General features: G+C 41.0%; 1 protein-coding gene across 10 annotated transcripts in view; it reads left to right on the top strand.

Moving 5' to 3' along the window:
* The window catches only part of eif4g1b (eukaryotic translation initiation factor 4 gamma, 1b), a 34919-nt gene extending 19413 nt beyond the window's left edge, over positions 1 to 15506 (top strand). For 8 of the 10 annotated variants that reach the window (XM_016676652.1, XM_016676653.1, XM_016676650.1 and 5 more), the window contains 24 exons: positions 461 to 553; positions 2287 to 2377; positions 2513 to 3511; positions 3601 to 3689; positions 4527 to 4710; positions 4800 to 4933; positions 5073 to 5198; positions 5301 to 5711; positions 6690 to 6836; positions 7049 to 7285; positions 7398 to 7502; positions 9954 to 10247; positions 10323 to 10434; positions 10529 to 10634; positions 10742 to 11004; positions 11108 to 11235; positions 11386 to 11558; positions 11982 to 12107; positions 12202 to 12283; positions 12462 to 12560; positions 12974 to 13105; positions 13367 to 13448; positions 13527 to 13667; positions 14357 to 15506. In XM_016676652.1, coding sequence (XP_016532138.1) covers positions 461 to 553; positions 2287 to 2377; positions 2513 to 3511; positions 3601 to 3689; positions 4527 to 4710; positions 4800 to 4933; positions 5073 to 5198; positions 5301 to 5711; positions 6690 to 6836; positions 7049 to 7285; positions 7398 to 7502; positions 9954 to 10247; positions 10323 to 10434; positions 10529 to 10634; positions 10742 to 11004; positions 11108 to 11235; positions 11386 to 11558; positions 11982 to 12107; positions 12202 to 12283; positions 12462 to 12560; positions 12974 to 13105; positions 13367 to 13448; positions 13527 to 13667; positions 14357 to 14538 — 4536 coding nt within the window. In that variant the 3' untranslated portion in view covers positions 14539 to 15506. The remainder of the gene's footprint in view (positions 1 to 460; positions 554 to 2286; positions 2378 to 2512; positions 3512 to 3600; positions 3690 to 4526; positions 4711 to 4799; positions 4934 to 5072; positions 5199 to 5300; positions 5712 to 6689; positions 6837 to 7048; positions 7286 to 7397; positions 7503 to 9953; positions 10248 to 10322; positions 10435 to 10528; positions 10635 to 10741; positions 11005 to 11107; positions 11236 to 11385; positions 11559 to 11981; positions 12108 to 12201; positions 12284 to 12461; positions 12561 to 12973; positions 13106 to 13366; positions 13449 to 13526; positions 13668 to 14356) is intronic. The other 2 variants (XM_016676654.1, XM_016676651.1) reach the window with 2 other exon arrangements.
* Positions 15507 to 21737: the final 6231 nt, after the last annotated feature.

Genomic DNA, 21737 nt, shown 5'->3' with positions numbered 1-21737 from the left:
ATGTCGTGTCTGTGTGCGCACATGCAAGGCTGCTGTTGTCACACCTGATTATGCTTCGCCTTTGGCATAGTCATGCCTTTTTCTGCCAGTTTAAACCAGCAGTGGAATTTCACAATTTGGCTTCGGGTTGGTTGATTAGATTCATAGTGTCAGCCTGCTTCTCTGTTGACTCTGAAAGCACATTCGGTAGAGCCACTCAGGAATTTGTGAAGCAATCCTAAGAGTTGGTTTTTATCTGTTCAAAATGGGAACAGAGATGTGGATTTTGTTGAGTGAGCTGAACAGAAAAGGGCTGGCAATTGTAGGCGTCACTCTTTGATACTCTGATCAAACTCAACACTTCCTCATCTACTGTCTTCCGACTTGTCTTAACCCTACAGGACGGGAGCTCCTTACCCTTAAACTACCACATGTTCCTCCTGCCATGCTTTGCTCTTAATTTGCTCCTTTTGCTCCACAGATAAGAATAAGAGATCCTAACCGAGGAGGCCAGGACATCACAGAGGAGATTATGTCTGGGGGCCGCAGTGGCTCTACCCCAACGCCCCCACAGGTGAGCTGAAGTAGCACGCAATGAGTTCAGGCAGAAAGATAAAGAAGTACAAACTGAACTTGTGTTCAGACTAAAAACTGATATTGCCGTACTGTTTACAGCTATGTATATTATGTTAATACTTCTACCCTGTGCTGGAAGTACTGGAAAGCATTTGGATGGACTACTGCTACCAAGCCTGGCAAAAGCATTCATGTGACCTTCAAGTTTTTTATGTTGCAAGCAAAATATTTTAGTGTCTCATTGGATTTTATCTGACGGAGCAAAGTGTGTCGAAGACAAGGTTCTAATATTTTATCTTTATTCACCATTACAAATAAACTAGGGCCTGGACTTTATCGCTTTAATTTCGATTAATTAATTACATAGATTTTAATGTGTTAAAAATATTAACATAATTTAATGCTTTTTTCCCCCCTTCATTTTTACCTACAAAAATCCTGAGCTGGAACATTTATATGTTTTGTGTTTCCGGTACGCCCTTAATTCAGATGCACAAGTGACTTCTACAAACGACTGTGATGGACAACAAAGCCACTTTTCCTGACGCACTGGGGATTAATGATAAAAGACTATTGTTGTATTCAAGTTGTGCAACAAAGGAGTTAGCTTATCACCAAAACTATTCAAGCCTAAAAAGCTATTTCAATGCTAAACATGTTGCAGCAAGCCCAGATGGTTTTCACATGAGTTACATGAATAGTCAGGGCTTCCTGGAACACTTGATAGATGAATGAGTATAATAGCACTTTGAAGACCCTTCAATTACCTCAGTTAAGTCACCAAAACAAACTCATTCATTTCTTGCCCTGTGTCAATACTTTGATGATGACTTTTCAGGTGTAAAACTAACTACTACCTTTGCACATTAAGGGGCTGAAATTTTTACCATTGGTCACATTGTATGACGAGTGTCTGTGAACATCAGTTACAGACACTCGACAGACACCGATTTTGTATTTGATTTAGCTCCAGACTAAATCAAATCGAGATTATTGACCTTAACCACATTGCTGTGGCTGTTGCTGTGGCTGCAGGTTTAGGATCGCTCCAGTCTTTTGCAGCCTCAAACAGGTTTTCTGCTGTGGTTCCTTTTAGCTCCATTCATCATTTCATTAACTGTCCAGCTTCCCTAACTGATGGGGGAAGAAAACATCCCCACAGCATGATGCTACCCCCGCCATGTTTCACAATGAAGATGGTTTGTTCAGTTTGTTGTGTTTTGAGCTTTCCACCAACATTTCAGTTGTGGCGTTACCTTCCACAAATTTAATTTGTCTCCTACATGTCAACTTGGATACAACAAAAGGTTCTCTACCAAACACTGAAACAGCTGCATTATTGTTACGATTAGGGTCCATACAGATGGAAGGCAGTGGGTTGCACTGGAATTTATTTAGAAGTATTGGTGTAAACGGAGATTCAATTACAATGTAAGTCACATTGTTTTTTTATAGACCTTTGTTTATTAAAAATGAACCATATTTAGTACTTGCTTTGGTTGTACTTCAGATAAGTTCTACTTTGCTTTGGACCATCATGAGTTTTCATCAAATATACTTAAATTTCATGTTGACCGTTGTTTTGTTTTGTTTTTCGAATCTTTTAGCCAGAGACTGCAAATTTCTAACTAAGGGAAAAACCAAAATAATTTTTTTCTCCTGTTTAAGTGGAAAAGTGTGTCACGCTCAGCAGTGAGATCACGCCTTTCCTTTGTTACGTGTTCCCCACAGACAGCCATATCTGGATCAGATAATACAGTGTTGCCTCAGGCCAACGGTGACAGTATCTCTGCTGCTGCTACAACGGCGCTGGTTAGACCAGGTAGGTGCTACATAAATCTTGTTTGGGCTGGGGGCTGCTTCAGATAATTTATTATTAAATTGTCGCTGCTTGATGTGTAAAATAATTTCTCTACATTTTAACAACCTTTTTCCTATTTTTTATTATTTATTTTAGATGACGGAGGGAAACTTACGCCACCTTCTTTGTCGCAGACCCCTGAGCTTCCCAAGGTTGACCCCATCCTCAGTGAGACCCCGTCCTCTGCTGTCAAGGTGTCTGCCCCCCCTCCACTCTCCGAATCCACACAGCCTTCTCTCAGCAAGCCTTCACCCTCTGCTCCTGCTGCTGACGTGATAGAGGCTCCCTCACCTCAAAGAGGACCCACACCCAGCCCCCCATCTGCACCTGAGGTCCCTGCCTACCCTGCGCCCCTTCCTGACCCTTCCCCCACCTGTTCTGCACAGAGCAAAACAGAAAACACAGACCATGTTGTAGAACAGGAGGACTCTGGAGAGGAAGAGACTAAACTCGAACAGATACAAGCCTCTTTAGACTCATCGAGTGCTCAGGCCCCCAGCTCTAACGGTGTGGCAGATATGGAGCTTGAGAAGTCATCGGTTACTGTACCCCCCACTCACTCGGAGGACACTTTAGAATCTCCCATTGCTCAGCCTGAGGAGCTCAGCCTGCGTTTACCTAATGGCCTCCCGTTACCAGCCGCTCAGATCCTCCATGGATCTGCGGTGGACATATCTGAGTGCGACGACAGCCCTATAGCTGAGCCCGATGTAAGTCAGCAGCCTGTCACACAGAGCTGTGCTGCTGAGGAAGCTGAGAAACAAACTGTTACGGCCTTGCCCGCTGCTGTCGACCAATTAGCATCTGCTCCAGCTGTCGAAGAAGTTCCAACCGAACCGGTTGTCCTGACCAACCCCTCTGAGTCAGAGGTACAGGATGCAGTTACCGAGGTTGTCTCTGAGGTTGAGGAAGATGCTCCACAGCTCCAGACGGACACCAAGGAAGAAACGCAGTTGCCTACGGAGACGGTTCCCTCAGCTGATGACACATCTGAGACGATCTCTACTCCTCCTCCTCCTCCCACAGCAGAGGAGGAGGAGGGGGCTCCCAGTCCACCGACTGTCACCCCATCCCACGTGGAAACTACTATGCAAGGTCAGTCTCTTTCTGAAATTCGAGCTGTTTTGCTTCTTCTCAAAGCCCTTCTAAACATGTCTATGTTGTGATTGTTCTCCTTTCTGCAGCTGCTGTGTCTGTGCCAAAGAAGAAGAGGAAGATGAAGGATCTGAACAAGAAGGAGGCGGTTGGAGACCTCTTAGATGCCTTTAAGGAGGTGTGTTCACTGTAACTGCAGTTGTTAAATTGGTGGAAAATATATTTTTTGAGGTGGATCTTTGAGTTCTGGAAAAAGCAGCTTGCCCATATTGCGTTTGTTTACCAGCTTTGCTGTCCTGAGTAAGCCTGGTATAGATTTTAGTGTTCTCTAGTTCACAGAGAAGGATCACTTTTAAGTTATATATTTCTAAATGATCTCCAAATTCTCTTCTTTATTGGTTTTGACCTAATTAAGAAAATAAATCCAATTTCAGCAAAAACAAAATCAAGACTTGCTGCATGAATGTTCGTATTGTGACAACCCCTACGATCCAGTCAAGTTCACTTCATGATTCAAATTGGGGGTATAAATATTTTCAGAAAACTCAGTCTATTGAGTCACTGATTTGCAGCATTTACTCCCAGTTTTGTTTGACATTTCCATTTTACCTTTTGGCACATTTATTCTGCAGTAAGGGTCACCAGGCACTTCAGGTATAGCAAGCCTGAATGCATCATGCATCAATAAAAGAAGTGGTGCCCTTTAGTCAAGTTACGATTTGATTGCAATGTGATTATAGGACGCTTTGACATCGTTAACTCAGTATTCTTCCACTTTACAGTTTCACTTTCAAACACCTTCAATATTAGAAAACAGGCAATTTATGTACATTTTTGCTTGCAAGAATAATCCCATTAGTTGCAGAAAAGAAAAAAAAAACCTCTTTCTACAAAGTAATTAATGCCTGTAATATAAAAATAGTCACTTTGACTCAATGTGAACCTGCTTTCTTGGATTATTCTGGATATAAATTTGAGTAATTTTAATATTGGACCTGGATTTTGTTTGATCAAGGAGCAGGTAGTTGCCCAGCCTGAGCCTGAGCCGACGCCTGCCCCACCACCAGAGCCAAAGCCCCCAGCTGCAGCCCCTCCTGCACAAGAGGAGGCAGACCTGACCTGGGAGGATAAAGAGGACAAGCTGGATGCAGAGAACATCGAGCCGGCCGCCACCGACATGAAGTACCAGTACAAAGAGGGTGGGTCTCTGGACACTGATGCTACTGAGGATCCCCATTTAGCACTGCTTGGGGGTGAATCAACTGATGATTTATTTCTTCTACTTCAGAACAATGGAAGCCAATTAACAAAGAAGAGAAGAAGAAATACGACAGAGAGTTCCTTCTTGGGTTCCAGTTCATCTCTGCCAGTATGAACAAACCTGAGGGTTTACCAGCCATCAGCGATGTCGTCTTAGACAAGGTGCATACTATTTGCCTTAACTCCAAGCCTTCGCATGTTTTCACATCCTGTAACTTCATAAAAGTTACATTTGAGAGATTTCTCAAAAATATCTATCCAAAAGCTCTCCATAAACCAGTCTTGTTTTCTTTTTGTTCAGGCAAACAAGACTCCTCTTCGCCAGCTTGACCCGAGTCGTCTTCCGGGGATGAACTGTGGTCCTGATTTCACACCCTCCTTCGCCAACCTTGGCAGGCCTGGAATGGGAGGAGGAAGCAGAGGACCTGTGAGTTACCAGTTTCTCTGTGTGACCCATCAAAGCATTCATGATTTTATTAGACTCTGAGTCTAACGGTGTCTCTGTTGGTTCAACTCTCTCCCTCTCCAGCCTCCTGGTATGGGTATTGGAGTGGGCGGGCCCCGACGTTCTCAGCAGGTCCAGAGGAAAGAGCCGAGGAAGATCATCACCAGCATGTCGCTCAACGATGACATTCAGCTCAACAAGGCAGAAAAGGCCTGGAAACCTTCAGTAAAGAAACCCACCCGGAGCCGGGAGCCAGAGGAGCCGCAGGAGAACGATCCCGAGCAGATGAAAACGCAGGAGCTGTTCAAGCGCGTCCGAAGTATCCTCAACAAACTCACCCCACAAAAGTTCCAGCAGCTGATGAAGCAGGTGCAGGAACTGACTGTCGACACCGAGGAGCGGTTAAAAGGAGTCATCGACCTTACCTTTGAGAAGGCCATCTCCGAGCCAGACTTTTCAGTGGCCTATGCAAACATGTGCCGCTGTCTGTCGGGGGTAAGTAGAGCCACATTTACCTGCAGTGGAAGAAAAAAGAAAATGTATTTCTCAAATTTTTGTGTACATTGTGTCTATTTTCAACCCCTTTACTTTGATTCCTCTTAACAAATACAGGGGAGAGATTTGCCTTAAGACATCACCTGTTCATTAAATCAAGTGTGTAGTTTCACCTCAGTAGTGAAAGCAGCAATGTTTAGTCTCAGTGATGGGCAATAACTGCTTCATTAAATCCAACACTGGGGACAAAGTTCACTAAAGTAAAAACATCCTGTTTCACCCATCTAGGACTGAAACGATTAATCGTGATGAATTGATTACTCAAATAATCATCAAATAATTTAGTAGCTGATTAATCGTAAATTGGAGTGCACAGATGCAACAAAAAAGATATTTGCTGATATTTATATTCTGTCTGTTAACCACCTTTTGGTGTCCAGTTATTAACGGGTTAAACCAACAAATCGATGGATCAACCCTCCACTGTACTGACATTAAGTGAAAAAGAAAGTGTGGAAGATTTCTCATATTGAAGTCTTTTTTAGCTGCTGATGCATCCTTTGCTGCAAATGATCAAGTATGCACTAAGGGAATCTTATGTTATTGCATTTTATAAAAAAAATAAAAAGGTATTTAAAAATGGAGTTGAATTATTTTTTAGTTTGAATCTCTAAATGTACTTCTAATATTGTGTAAAAAGTTTTAAATGGTTTAATGGAAAATCTGCAGAATGTGCCAACATTTTATCCAATTTATTGATTAATCGTCACAACATTCAAACACCTAAATACTCATTACATATCATTACTACACATACCATTATTTTCGGCTCCAGTGATGACCTCTGTTTTGTGCCACGTGTCTGGGCCACTGATCCAAGTGATGGGACTGAGGAACTGAGGAGCCTCTATAGCAGTGTCAGAACTAGGGTTTGTTTTTTCTTGCTTTTCTAACCGTTATTGTCGCTGCTCTTTTCAGCTGAAAGTCATAACCCCAGATAAGCCTGGTGCCACTGTGAATTTCCGCAAGCTGCTACTAAACCGGTGCCAGAAGGAGTTTGAGAAGGATAAAGATGATGATGAGATCTTTGAGAAGAAGCAGAAGGAGCTGGAAGCTGCCTCAGGGGTAAAGTTACTACATCAAGGTTTAAAGCGTTAGGTACTTAAAGGGATACAAATAGACGTCAGAGTTTTATTAAAAAGTATTTTATTTGTTTTTATACATGCTGTGATGTTTCTCAGGAACATTTTAAAGGTTCAGATAGTTGCAGCTAGCCTTTCTTCTGGAAGTTCCCCTCTTATTCTGTCTCCTTTTTTCTGTTGATGTTTTTCCAACAGGACGAGGTGAAGCAGCGACTAATCGAGGAGCTGAAAGAGGCTAAAGACAAGGCCAGGCGGCGCTCGCTGGGGAACATAAAGTTCATCGGCGAACTTTTCAAGCTCAAAATGCTCACAGAGGTAATCATGCACGACTGCATTGTGAAGCTGCTCAAAAACCACGACGAGGAGTCACTGGAGTGCCTCTGCAGACTGTTGTCCACCATTGGCAAGGATCTAGACTTTGAGAAAGCCAAGGTAACAGAAAACACACAAAGTAAAGATTTACATTGACAAACCTCCTCACTAAGCCTACATACTGATGGGGAAAACAAAATGGTTAGCTTACTAAGCCTCTGTCTCTCTTCAGCCTCGGATGGACCAGTACTTCAATCAGATGGAGAAAATAATAAAGGAGAGGAAGACCACCTCCAGGATCCGGTTCATGTTACAAGATGTGCTGGACCTCCGACGGGTAAATCCTCACACAGACGTGGTTCTGAATATCGATGCAGAAGCATAAATATCATGAAATTTAAAGGTTTACCTGCAGTAAATAAAACCCTGGCTAGAGCCCACATTGCTAATTCTTTTTATAGGTGAAACTACGTAGGAATACAGAGCTTTAGCAAAATACATTGTGACAAGCTCCAGTCATTTCTGTTAGGGTATAGATAAGCAAATCTTTCAACAGGTTGATGTTTTCAGGAGAAATTCAACTGTTACTTGCCATTTCTGGAAAGGTAGTCTTAGGGCTTTTGGGCCACTTTGGACCTTCAATGAATAGATTAATAGCCTGATATTTGCTTCCTCCAGTCTATGGGGACTGACTTGTATTTGTAGCTAAAAACGTTCAAGTTTTTGGGGGTGTTATCATTTGTTGTTGGTTCACTTCGAAATGTATTGTGAACATATAATGGATGTTCCTATTTTCCCTATTGGTTTTTTTTAATCTGCATGTTTAATCATCTCTTAATGTGCTCATCTCTGCATTGTGTGGTTGTTTATGGATGAGTTGTTCATTCACCAAACCAAACCGCCATAATTTTGGTGTCTTAAGTGAGATTATAAACACTTTTGTTCTGGTCAGCGGATAACGATGTTAGTGCTGATCTATTGTTCATTTGGGTAAACGTGTCATTCTGGTCCAGTTCTGGGAATCATAATACAGTCACTCTGCTGGATTCAGAATTTGACGGATTTGTGATTAGGGCTGCACTGAGAAATTTCCTTCGTTTTGGGCAGTCACCTGATGGACATGAAACTGGTCTTAATCACTGCAATGGTCTGAAAATACACCACTGTCCCCTTTTGCTCAATCCAATGTTGCCAACTTAGCGACTTTGTTGCAATATCTAGCTACTTTTCAGACAAAAACATCAGTATTGGCCAAAATTGTAATTTGAAAGTCAGGCTTTTCAGTGATTGGCCAGAAAACTATCAGTGCATCTTGAAAGTAATTGTTCATCCAATCTGCAACCAGATGGACTATTTACTTTGGAGCATGCTGAATGTCTCTGTTTAAACAGGGAGGTTGATGTTAGATTAATGGAAAGCAGGGCATCTCTGAAAGAAAAGTCACACATGCAATTATTGTTTGGTGTTTTGTGTGTGTGGGTTTAAATGTAGCCCTGCAGACATATGCACTGGTCTTTTAGCCCGGATCTGTGCAAGTCTCATACGAGGGCTTAGAGAGAAATATTTTTCTCAGCTCTTTAATGCAGGGCAGCTCCCGAACTCAGAGCTACTCTGTGAGCTCTGAGCTGAGACAACAGACTGATCTTTTCTGTTTGCATTTTTGATTAATTTCATTTGGGATTAATCAACTAGTCCTCCCATTAGAATTTTCACATGTATATGGACTCACTATAGATTGTTGTTTAAATCTTGTTTTGATGTCCAGTTTATTTGAAAGGGACGTTGTGAAGCCACTTCATTGCAGTCATGTTGAGCGTATTGAATCCACAGTTCCTGCAGGTTTTCTGGTTTTATAAGTCGCAGTGAGCAGCTCAAAGTCAAACTGGCACATTTTACTCTGTAATATAAATACTGGGATTTTTCATCTCTTCGGTGGGTTAGGTGGCTGAGCTCTTGCTTCTTGTCAATTATCATTCTTACATAAAAAAAATACACTCACTGACAAAAAAAAAAAAACGGAACGGTTCAGTGCGTATGTGATTTGGTTCACCAGAGGGCTTTAGTGTCGGTACCATGAGTGAAGCATTGTCTTCTGACCACCTGACAGGCAGTCAAAACAGTGAATAAAGTGTACCAGACATGAAATGCCTGTAGACTCATTAGACACTATTATCAGTGGTTGGAATATGACGGAGGTCACATTGTGGGTTTGAAATTGTCTGGCATGTGGAGTCTACAGTTGTCATAATGACCTAGTCTTTGGAGGCAATAGGAATGGCCAACAAAAATGTAAAAACATTCAAACTGTCGTGTTAAGATATGATATGGGTTGTGTTTTTTAGTGAAGAGCGACAGAAAACGTAGTAATTTAAGCATGAAAAAGCTCCAGAGTATGAGTGTCCAAACTTTCACGTTGGCCAAAATCGACGAGTCGAAAGTTCTCACAGACCAAATAAAAATTTAAGCAAGTAAACTAGTCGGATTTTGTTTGTTTGTTTGTTGTTGTTTTTTTGAAGAGGGATGTTATCTATTGTGGACCCAAAACTTAAAAAAATATTTTGCATGTCTGGATTAAATAAAAGGCCTTTAATTTTAAATACTTTAGGGCTTGATTGAACAATTTTATTATAAGAACAAGATTTGGGTCATTTTCTCTAAAAACATTTGCTATATTTCTTTACATAAATTTAATAAATTACATAGAAGCTGATTTGAGTACATCAAAGCCTTCTTTTCTGTTGTTTAAGCTTGGACATGAAATTATGAATACTTTGTATTGTACTTTCAGAACAACTGGGTACCCCGGAGAGGCGACCAGGGCCCTAAGACCATCGACCAGATCCACAAAGAGGCTGAGATGGAGGAACACCGGGAGCACATGAAGGTGCAACAGGCTCTCATCTCCAAGAAGGAGTCTGGTGGAGGAGGCCAAGGAGGCAGAATGGGGGAAAGAGGTTCAGGAGGCCGAGGTGGCCCTCACACCCCGGGCCGGGGAGCTCCGCCTCAGGATGAGGGCTGGAACACAGTCCCCATCTCCAAGAACCGACCGATCGACACCTCTCGCCTTAGTAAAATCACTAAGGTAAGTCTAAGCTCTGTAAAGTTTATGCAGCTCCACAAGTATAGTTTATTTAACAATCGGCTCCCTTATTTTCAGACTCCTGTTCTTGACTTCAACAATCAGCTGCTCGCCCCCGGTGGTAAGGGCACCTGGGGCAGCTGGGGGAAGGGCAGCAGTGGTGGCACCAGTGCCAAACCTTCAGATTCTGGTATGTTTATTATAAAAAGGACATCAACATCTAGTGATCTGAGGTACTTTCAAGTTTAAAGTGAATTCTTGTCTCATGTCCACTTTATCACCAGGTTCAGAATCTGGAAACCGTCCAGCCACCAGCACTCTGAATAGGTTTTCTGCATTGCAGCAGTCTTCATCCTCATCACAAGAGTTGGACAGAAGAGTTCCTCAGAGGTGAGCAACAGTTCCTGCTACCTAAGTATTTAGTTCATACTTCAATAACAAGAGCAGTGTAAAACTGAGCGGTTTGTATCATTTTTCTCTTACTGTAATCCGGACAGAAACAGCTCGAGTCGAGAGCGCAGCGACCGCTTCGACCGCTCTGATCGCTCCGATCGAGGTGGCGATCGCTTCGACAGAAGGGATGAGCGAAGAGATGACCGAAACCGGATACAGGTCACCAAGCGGAGCTTCAGCCGGGAGAAGGAGGAACGAAGCCGGGAAAGAGAGCAGCGCAGCTCAACTGATCCGGTCCGCCGAGTGGCGAGTGTGACCGAAGAGCAAGACCAAAGCAGTGGCGAGCGAGCCAGGAGCAAAGAGCAAGGTGACGATGTGGTGGAGAGTGAGAGAGAAAGCCGTGATATTCTGCCATTGAAGTCGGTATTCAGTATTTTGGTTATTTATGCGTCTGTTCTGTACATAAACAGTGAAGCGGCAGGCAGCTGCCACTCCGCCACCTCAGCAGACCCCTGCGAAGCCTGCACTGACCGTTGCCGAGATAGAAAAGAAGTCGACAGCCATCATAGAGGAGTACCTCCACATCAACGACATGAAGGTACTGCAACACAGCACACATTTGTTTTATAAACTGGATTCCTTCATTTGTATCTTTTAATATTTCCAATTTAATTTCTGTTACATTTTAGAAATGCTGTAAGAAAAATAAACATGTCCTTATCAGCTCTTTGCATGGGTGTCCCAACAGGAAGCCCTGCAGTGTGTGCGGGAGATGAACAGCGCTGAGCTGCTGTTTGTGTTCGTACGGCAAGGACTGGAGTCCACTCTGGAGCGCAGCACCATTGCCAGAGAGCACATGGGCCAGCTGCTGCACCAGCTAATTAAGACCGGCATCCTCCCAACACAGCAGTACTATAAAGGGTCCGTATGAAGAAGCTTAGCAGTAAAAGTTATTTCGGTTAGATTTTTTAAATTTGCAGATAAAACAGATGCAAAGGATCACCTGAGGTCCACAACATGGTGCTTTATTCTGTCGATTAGAGATGCACTGAGAGTTGAAGCTAACACAGTGACAGCTTTACTGAAAGCCTAAAATTGAAAAACAGATGTCCACAAAACTGAAAGACCCAAGACTTGTTTGTCTTAGTTTCTTCCATAGGCTGGTTCCTGCAAGTGATCTGACTAAATCATTAGCTGGTCTATTTTCTCAGAATCCAAAGTTGTTTAAGAGATTATTGTGAAATTTCACTTTTACTTAGTTCATCCTTGTTCTAGAATGTTTAGCTTTATTCTTTTCCGATTAAATAAACTCATATTACAATGTGATGTGTTTCATGCCTCCAGGTTTCAGGAGATTCTGGAGGTCGCTGAAGACATGGCAATAGACATCCCCCACATCTTTCTCTACCTGGCAGAACTGATCACTCCCATGCTTCATGAGGGAGGCATTCCTATGGGAGAACTGTTCAGGTAAGAACTGCTCTTATTTATTTATTTTTGATAACCTTTGGGACTTTTTTTGTTGTATTTTACTACGTTTTTAATGTTCTGCTGACCCCTGCAGGGAGATCTCTAAGCCTTTGATCCCAATGGCCAAAGCTGGAGACCTGCTGGTCCACATCCTCACTTTACTTTGCAAAGAAATGGTAAGAGCTACATATTCGCCTTCTGAAGTACGAGCTATAAAAACACACAGTGGTCAAACTAAACTACAACGGGTGATTGAGCACCATAAACTGGTGTCAGTGTGGTAGCTATGAAGGATAGTCCTGGTGAAATCTTTAATTACACTTCAAAAAAACATGTGCATCTTGATTTCACCAGAGCCATAAAAAGGCTGGCACCATGTGGAGAGAAGCTGGCCTTCGGTGGACAGACTTCCTGCCTGAAGACGTGGACGTCAACAAGTTTGTGACAGAGAAGGTTAGTCTGATCACTACATCATCATCAGACTTCAGAGAAAATCGATATCAACTGATAAAAACCTAAATGGTGCATTTCTTGTTAGCATGTAGCCATGAACTGTTTGTATGGTCTTTTGCGATTTTATTTTATTTTTTCCTGAATAGCTGTGTTGTTCACTGCTTCAATAATAAAGTAACTGAATAATTTATAAGATCTGAGGATTTTATCAGGTTATATAAATAGATAATTGGTTATTTCTGTGTAAGTCTTAGCTCTTAACTTCATGGTAGTATAAGTAAACATTGAGTTATTAACTCCACCATTTTATGTGACTAATGTTTGTGTTTCCACTGCGATCTAATGGAGTCATGAAGTGAACTCCTCTGTAACCCTGACAGCGCATGCTGACTGTAACGTTCCTCTTTCTGCAGAACGTTGAGTTCACTCTGGGCGAAGAGTCGGAGAAGAGCAGGAAGGAGATGAGCTCAGCAGAGCTGACCAAGCAATTGGACAGACTGCTTCAGGACAAAGCGGACAATGAGAGGATCTTTGACTGGATCGAGGTTTGTGTCCAGCATCATCTTGGTTTCAGTTCTAGTCTTCTCTGGTTTATTTTTAAAGACAGTAGTGGAAATGCTGCCACGTTTTAATATGCTGTAGAGAAAATAGCCCTGATCCTGAAGGGCCACCAAAATATTCATTTTCCACTTTAGTTTTTTTAACATGTTTCTTTATTTTACGTCAGCAGAGTTATTCTATGAAAATATGCAGACATTTACACCACTTTGGTTCATCTGTGGATGAATATTTATTTCTCTTTGTAGGCCAACCTAGATGAGCAACAAATGTCATCTAGCATGTTTGTCCGGACACTGATGACCTGCGTCTGTCAGTCAGCCATTATCTGTGAGTACTGAACTATTCTACACAGGCCAATGAGTTTAATTCCCACTAAGCCAACCCCCGGGCTTGTTTCCCCTCCAGGTGAGAATCCATACAAAGTGGACGGTGAAGTAATCAAGCTGAGGGCCAAGCTGCTGCAGAGGTACCTGAAGGACGAGCAGAGGGAGCTGCAGGCTCTCTACGGCCTGCAGGCCCTGATGGTGCAGATGGAGCAGCCTGCCAGTAAGCTTCTCAAAGGATCTTTCATTACCACTTATTCCTGCAAAAGCCTTCCTACCCCTTTCATTTTTCAACATTGTGTGTCATTTCAGCCACAAACCTCAGTAGATTTTATAAGGACTTATAAAATGGTGCTAAATTGTGGAGTAGAATGGAAAATAGACTCTTTTTTTGTTTTCATAAATAAAAATATAAAACGGGTGACGAAACTTTGTATTTTGTATCACCCCGAGTCAAAACTTGGATCCCTGTCATTTGCAAAACAGCTCAAGTTCATTTGAAAGCATCTTAGAACAAGTCTTGTCATAGATTCTTCAGTGGATTCAGGTTTTTCCATCAACTCTGCCCTCTAAGCAAGACACTAACATCACCATTCAGAGTGAGGATGAGCAGTTTTCTGTTTACCAGATTTATGGAGTAAATGCCTAATCCTCCTCATCACCTGAACTGTGGATTTCTGCAGCTTATCAAGAGTTAACCAGTTTTGTGACTCTTGATTTATATTTCTTTACTTCTACATCATTTATGCATGACTTGACTTCACATAAATTTGTGGTTGTCTTCTGACTAAATGCTAAAAAGTTCAAGGCCATGAATGTTTTTGCATCCAATATTTGTTCCCAGTTCTAAATGTAAAGTTGAACTTCCAACACTTTTGGTTCTGACAACTTTTTATGTCTACCCTCCGTCAGATTTGCTTCGGATGTTTTTCGACACCCTTTACGACGAGGACGTGATCAAAGAGGAAGCCTTCTACAAGTGGGAGTCTAGTAAAGACCCCGCCGAGCAGCAGGGCAAGGGCGTGGCCCTCAAGTCTGTCACTGCCTTCTTCACGTGGCTCCGGGAAGCGGAGGACGAATCCGATAACAGCTAAGAGCGCTTCAGGGAACCTGGAGAGGCTCCTTGGAAAGGCGGGGAACGTTTTGTGGACGATTCAGAAGCGCCTGATGGGGCAAAACCTTCTGCGTAAACCGAAAAAAAGAGAAAAAAATTCTTCAAATGGGAGAGATTGTATTATGGATCGAACAATTCGGTCATTTTATTTTGTTCTTTTATTTTTTGGTGGGGAGGGTTCTTGTAATTACCCCAGCAACAGAATGTCTTTTTTTTCTGATAAGAAAACTGCAGGATTAAATAGAGAAGATATATAAGAGATGATTGTTACAAGCTGTTGAAGATGCTGCAGTGATGTTTGACTTTGTTTGCGAATGGCTTTTTCCTCAACACAGCAACACTATTCAAATCGTATTTGCCTAATAAGCATTTAAAGAGAAAGGCGAAATGTTGATCCCATCTATATTTTTGATGAATTCATCTTTTATCATGTAGGCCGGCCACAGCCACTCGGTGCATCCGATCTGCATGGTGGGCTTATGTAGATGAGTAGCTTTTTGCTATTTCCAGTGTTGGCTGAGTGAATCGAGTGTTTCTTTTTTTTCTTTTTTTTTTTTTATAATAAAATAACAAAACTACAAAGAGAAGCGGCGAGGGACGTCTGGCACATTTCAGACATGAGCGACTGTTCTGAACATTAGGCTTGACACGGACAGTATCATTGAGGAAAGATTCAATGGACTCTATTGCGCCTCTGGTGGCGGGAGAATGACGATGCTTCCTGCAATGACCCGCTGAACCTGCATCCCGACCTGCCGATGCAGCCGCCTGGCTCGTTTCCTTCGCTTCAGAAACAAAACTATGGACTGAGAAAGAGCCGGTTTGCAGCTGCAACCCCCTGCAGAGCTTGTCATCGGATTTTAAAAAGCAAAATATCAGATAAAACTTGAATAAAGCTTACAGAGAAAACAAAATCACTTTGAAATAGGACTTTTAAGAAAAAAAAAAGTTTAACTGCAAATTCTAAGGCCTTTTGTTGCTTCCATGAGTGGAATTTCAGGAGAGCTCTGTAAATACAAGATGGCTAGTTTTTCCTGTTTTTTTTTTTGTTTGTTGTTTTTTTTCAAAGAAAAGATGCTAATGTAACCCCTCTCCTCTGAAATGAAGCTTCAGTTTTTCCCTGTATTTATATTTTTCTCTCAGCTGGCAGAAGGTGCTTGTAATTATCCAACCCATTGATTACAGTTTAATTGAAAATGTGTAAATACTTTTTTGCTTTACTTTATTAAAAAGATATTTAATTAAAGAAAAATGAAAATGGATCTTGTTGCAGTTGAAAGCTGATGATTCTTCCTTTTGCTGCTCGGACTTTGGAGCTTATGTCCTTCGACCTTGTTGCACAGAAACATGAGGTTTGGCTTTGAGCCCCACATTGGGTCTAAAACTAAAAAACATCTATTAATTATAGCTGGATTGCAAAGAAGATGCTGTATTTGTTCTTGTTGCAGAGTTGCCGTCAGTGGGAGAGCTTGTGTAACCGCTAACTTGGACCACCAGTCTGAAAAAACATGGCCAAAGCGTCTGTTTGTTACATCACCCCTGTGTTTTTTGCTGACTGGTTCCTCACTACACTAATTGTTGCTGGAACTCTTGGGGAACTCCAAAAAAATATTCCCTCAGCATTTGGCTTTATAAGTTGGCTGAGGAAAAGGTTGTTTGAGGGGAAGACCGGCCAAGAAAGAGAGAGTTTGTAGAGTTTCACCTTTTGGGCTTCAAGATGTGCAGTTTTCTATTCATGAGACTAAAATGAAAGTAGCCAGCACACACACACAATTACAATAGTCATATGTGCCACAATTATTTATAACAAAATGTCAATAATTCATAGATGTAAAACCTAGGTTTGTTCTACATACAATTAGGCATGTTGTATATTTTATTTCAAATTTAGTCTGTGCGTTAATCGGATGTTTTGCCGTTTCCTTCCTAAGTGCAGCCATTTCTTTCCTCAAACATTTTTTACACCCATGTCAACCCTGGCCTAACGTCATTCTGGCGAGGGGATTTCACTTTTAATGTAGAGGCGGCTTAAATTCTAGTTTTATTTTGTAGAAGTAATATTTTGTAGAAATCAAACTCTACTTTGTTCCAATCATTTGGCTTCAGTAGTTTTCACTTTAACAGATTTTAATATGATTTTCTGAATATGTGAAGCCAAAACTACCATCGCAACAGAAGCTGTGAACCTGCATTGATCCTGTGTTTTTAATCTTAAACATTAGAAACTGTTGGTGTTTGTATAATGTTAATATAAGTATGATTTGTAAAAATGCTTTCCACTAATGCAATGGTGGTGCTACATTCAATATCAAATTGCAAAATAGGATTTTTTACATTTGCTGTGTTTCCCCCTATTCGTTGGGAAAATGCCATTTAGGAACACAATAAAAAAAAAAACTTAAGCATATTTCAACATACCCAAAACTTCTAAGGCCTAAAACTAAAGCTTTGGGTTAATTAAAATTAATATTCACTGAACTACTATCCAGAACCACACAGCATTCTGGGGGATGTAGGCAGAGGAAAGACTGGCCACTCTTCCAGTCTCACTGAGCTGTAGCTCTCCAGTATGTGGTTTAGTCATTCAGATACATGATCTGAATCATGCTGGTTTGTGGCAGGAAAATACATTAAATTGTTTTTCCAAATTACATCACCACTATGAAGCATTTATTCCAAACTTGTAGCACTTAATCACTTATTGGAGAACTCATTTTGTGCTTCTTTGCTTACACTCTGACATTCTTAAAATAAATGGTGAGTTTTCAGCTCCCATTCTTCCTCGTACAATCCTCAGTATGCATTCTCTTAACTGGAGAACATTTTCTTCCTTGTTTTCATCTAAACCTGCAGTTTTATTTGGTTTGCATGTTACAGAACTGACTTGATCCAACAACACAGCGTGGACTGGAGCAGAGACCAGTCAGACAACTGCTACTAAACAAACGTCAATTCTTCAGCGCGGTAAGCCGTAATCCTTGTTGGCTGTGTGTCCTCAACTCCCTAAGGTACAGTGTGAGCCTAATAAGTGTTTAAACACTTTGAACAACATGTTTCTGTTTGGTCTGTGTGGTCAAAAGTGTTCATTGGGCTCCATAATCCACTGACTAAAACAACCCATGATGTGCATAAACAAAGCTGTGCTTTTTAGTTGCAGTTTTTCCATAAGACAGCCGTGAATTTTGGGAGTTGATCTCCTGTGTTTCCTCCTAATAGGTTCACCTATTTGTCTTGGATTCATGTAAACTCCCAGAGGAAGCTTAGCTTTCCTCCCCCAGTCCAGGCCCGCACCAGACTGGAGTTATGAATTATGGAGTTATTTGGTCTGCTTTCTGCCTTTTTGTAAAATGTGTATAAGTTATGATTAGGCCTGCACTGTGTACTGGATTATATTTTTATTCGTATATACAGTTATACGAATCCAAGGCAGATTTAGATTTGGAATTCAAAGTATTTTTTTTAACTTTTTTAACCAAAATGATTGTTTCTGCTTGGACCTGAGTCAGACATCTCTGAATAGATACCAAAACAACGTAGGACTCTTAGTTTAGACAAAAAAAAAGCTACTTTATATACCACTTTCAAAAATGGTGTGGCCAAAATTATTAAACCCTTCTCAATAATCAGTGAAAGAAAATAAATATGAAGCATCGTAATCTTTTGCTTGCTCCACAGAAAATCCATCAGGTTGAAGTCGGGACTCTGACTGGGCCGCTACACCACATCACCATTACTCCCAGTCGGAAGTGTTGCTAGAATTAAAAGGTCGCTTTAATCCATTGTCTTCCAGGGATATGAATTTTTCTGGCCTGAACTGAAAGCGTTGTTTTGTATCTCTGCGCTGAAACAGAACAGTTCCAGTGAGGGGAGTGGATTCAGTGAGTTCTCCACCAGAAATAGAAAGTGTGGTAGTTCTGGACGGCTCCAGATTGCATCTCGGCCCAAAAGAATCAGTAAGACCCAAAGAGTAAGCACAGTGTTCCAGCACAGGATGTCTTTCAGCCGAACTCTAATGTTTTTATCCATTAGGACTTTATACACAGCAGAACTTCTGATTCTCAGTAAATCGACCTCTGCTCATCTTCAACCTGCTTTCACAGACAGCTGGTCTCACATTTTATCACACGGTGACCTGTGACCTGTTCTTACTCTGTCAGTAGTTTTGTCAACTGGTTAAGGCAATGAAGGTTAAGGCCTGTATTCTCAGGCCAGGCAAGAGGATACAGTCTTCAAATCTTTCCAATTTACCTCCTTTTATTGAGCCTTTGGCTTAGGATTGCAGGATACAAACGAAATTGTAGTTTGTTTGTTAACGTGGTTCAGATTTTTCCTTTGCCAGGCCTCTTTGACAGTTCGCTCTATTTACTCATAACAGGGACATCAAAGTTGTTCTGTGTATGACTTTTGGCACTTCTTCCTCCTCTATTTTAAGTGTAAACACTGGTTGTGCTCTTTCTCCACTAAACAGACCTGATCTAGCATTTGAAAAAGGAAAACTTTGAATTCAGGCATCAGCTCCTGTTTTAGCCTGGTTACATAACCAATGTGCACAGTTTAATTTGTTTTGACCATTGTTATTCCTTTTCGTAAACTTGGACTGTTTCGGTCTATGTTTGTGTACTGGAATAAGAAGTGAAGGTAACATATGTCGATGATGGAGATGGAGAAATGATGCAGACTGTTACTGAGTATGAAGTGCCATTGGATTAAACCATAAAGTTCTGCTTGTGTTTTGGACCAATCACTTCGGCCAGATTGGCAAAAGAGTATAATTGATCTTCAAATATCTTAAATTCAGAGGTTTGCTCGCCTGGACTAGCAGGTAATTCTAGTGCTAAGTGTCACATCCAGAATTAGGATTATTCATGGAGGACTTGCATTAAAATATCCAATTTACTGTAGTAATGGGAAATTCTATCTCCTTTGGTTCTTGACCCAACTTTCTTTTCTTCTTAAGAAATATGTGCTTTACAAAAGATTACATTTTTGGAGAATGAAAATAAGACACTATGGTAAAGACTGAAAAAATACAGTTAAACTTTTTTAAACACACAAACTGAAGCTCAGCGTTTAATGTAAGTGTGGTTTCTGACCACTAGAGGGTAGTATCACACATTTCTTTAGCGCTCATTATCAGTGTGCAGTTGAAGAATGTGTTGCAGAAATAATGAATTTCAATACATTAAATGGTTTATGACAGCCTGAAAGATCTCAGAAATCAGCACTCTATGACTCAATAATAATAAAAAAAATATTCCAGAATGGATCAGACGCAAAACCACTGACCTCTAACAGTCTGAAAGTCCAACAGACTTGTTGTCTTAGTAACATCTGAGCCATATTTAATGTGGTTTTAAAGCTAAACCTTCACAGGTCGTCAAATCTCCTTCAGGTCTGGAAGCTCTTTTCTTTCAAACAGTGACCTATTTCAGTGCAATCTGCCTTGTTCTCCTTGTTCTTTTGCTTTAGGCCGGTTTTCTCTCTGTGGAGCATTCAGTAAAATCTGCATTTTGTGCACTTCAGCAGACTGTGAAGGAGAAACAGTGTGTGACAGGTGAATGGGTTGGTGTGGCAATCATGTTGTTAATGATGCTGCATCAGAGCTCCTCCCTGGCGTGGGTCTCTGCAGCCTGCACAACAACAGGCTGCTGCTCACCTCGGACCATCTGCTCTGGAGTTGATGATTCATGACTGTGTCATGCGAGCTCATTACTTTTTAGTGACGTGGGCGTTTTTTGGGAAACAGAAACGGCTGTTAAGGGGACAAGTTGGGTTATGGTCCCGTTTTAGTTTTGTTTCTAGATGAATGATGGCTGTTCTGCTGGCAGACTGAATGGCTACTTTTACATCACATTAAACAAGAGCAAATTTCAATTTTTCAGTGCAAAAACAGAAACTTAGGCTAAAAGGTAGTCAGTAATGGATCTTTGAACGTATTGAAGCTAGGAGAAAGACTCATCATGTGCTTTCTGCTTTACCACACTGTGGGAGGAAAACAAAACAGTTTGGATTTGTGCAAATTAAAATCTGAAAAGTACACTTTGTATTTGTGTTTACTCTAATCCATATAATTAAAATCTAAGGACGCACTGATGTGAAAATCTGGACCGATATCAATATGCAGTATTAGTTTTGCTGTTATGCCTGGTAATCAATATTTTTCTGATTTCATATATATTATCCTAACTTTATAAAAAAACATAACTTTTGCATTGAATCTCTGCTTCAGTTAAACACCCCACGATCACTATCACTGTCACATGATAATAAAATACAAAAAGCAGTTTTTAATTTATTAATTGACTGTGTCATGCGAGCAACGTGAAAAAATACTTGCACCCTAAACTTAAAAGCTGGTTGTGCAACCTTAAGTGGCAACAGTTTGAGATAATTGGCAGCGAGACTTTAACACGACCACTGAGGAATTTTGAATCCACTATGCTTTGCAGAAATTTTTTATTCAGCAACATTGGGAGGTTTTCATGTATGAACAGCAAATTGAAGTTGGTTGCTTGAATGAAATCATAATTTGAAAATGAAAGAATATACTTTATTAACCCCAGAGGGAAATTCACATTTCAGCAAATGACTTTGGAAAAGATGAGAATCTGTAAAGGGGGTAATTGTTGTTTTTTTACAACACCTTGAAAGTGACATAAAACTCTGTTTAATCCATCATCTGAAATGTTTTGTAAACCTACCAAGGATGTAGGGTGTTTTTGTGTAGAAAGAAAAGTCTTTCTTGCAATGAGACTCCTTTGTCCAGATGTATGAAGAATCGAGTGGACCGTCGTCACATGAAGAACACGGTCAGCAGTTGTTTTGTTTATTTTATTCTTGCAGCTTCTTTGCTGTTATCAGACATTGTCAACAGGTTTTCTGTTAAATTGTGCAGGATATGTCAAAGGATATGTGGAAAAAGTTCTGAAATGATTTGTCAAAGTTTAAAGTATGCATGTGTAGACATTTGGGAAACACTGTCGTTGTCAGTCTTGAAATCTGTCAAGATGATTCCCTTTTCCCTGCTAATTCATTTCCAGTATTAACAAAACCCCAGCAGGCCTTGGTCACCAAACGCTCATTTACAACTGGGAGGGTTCTCATTGACCTCACAGGGAGCATTAGATAACAAAAACAGCTGATATAAATATCTCATTATCAGTGCGTGATGATATCTGC

This window comes from Poecilia formosa, unplaced genomic scaffold (assembly GCF_000485575.1).
Source record: "Poecilia formosa unplaced genomic scaffold, Poecilia_formosa-5.1.2 Scaffold138, whole genome shotgun sequence".
NCBI lineage: Eukaryota > Metazoa > Chordata > Actinopteri > Cyprinodontiformes > Poeciliidae > Poecilia > Poecilia formosa.
Note: the sequence above shows the minus strand (reverse complement) of the source record. Positions and strands in the feature narration are given on the sequence as shown.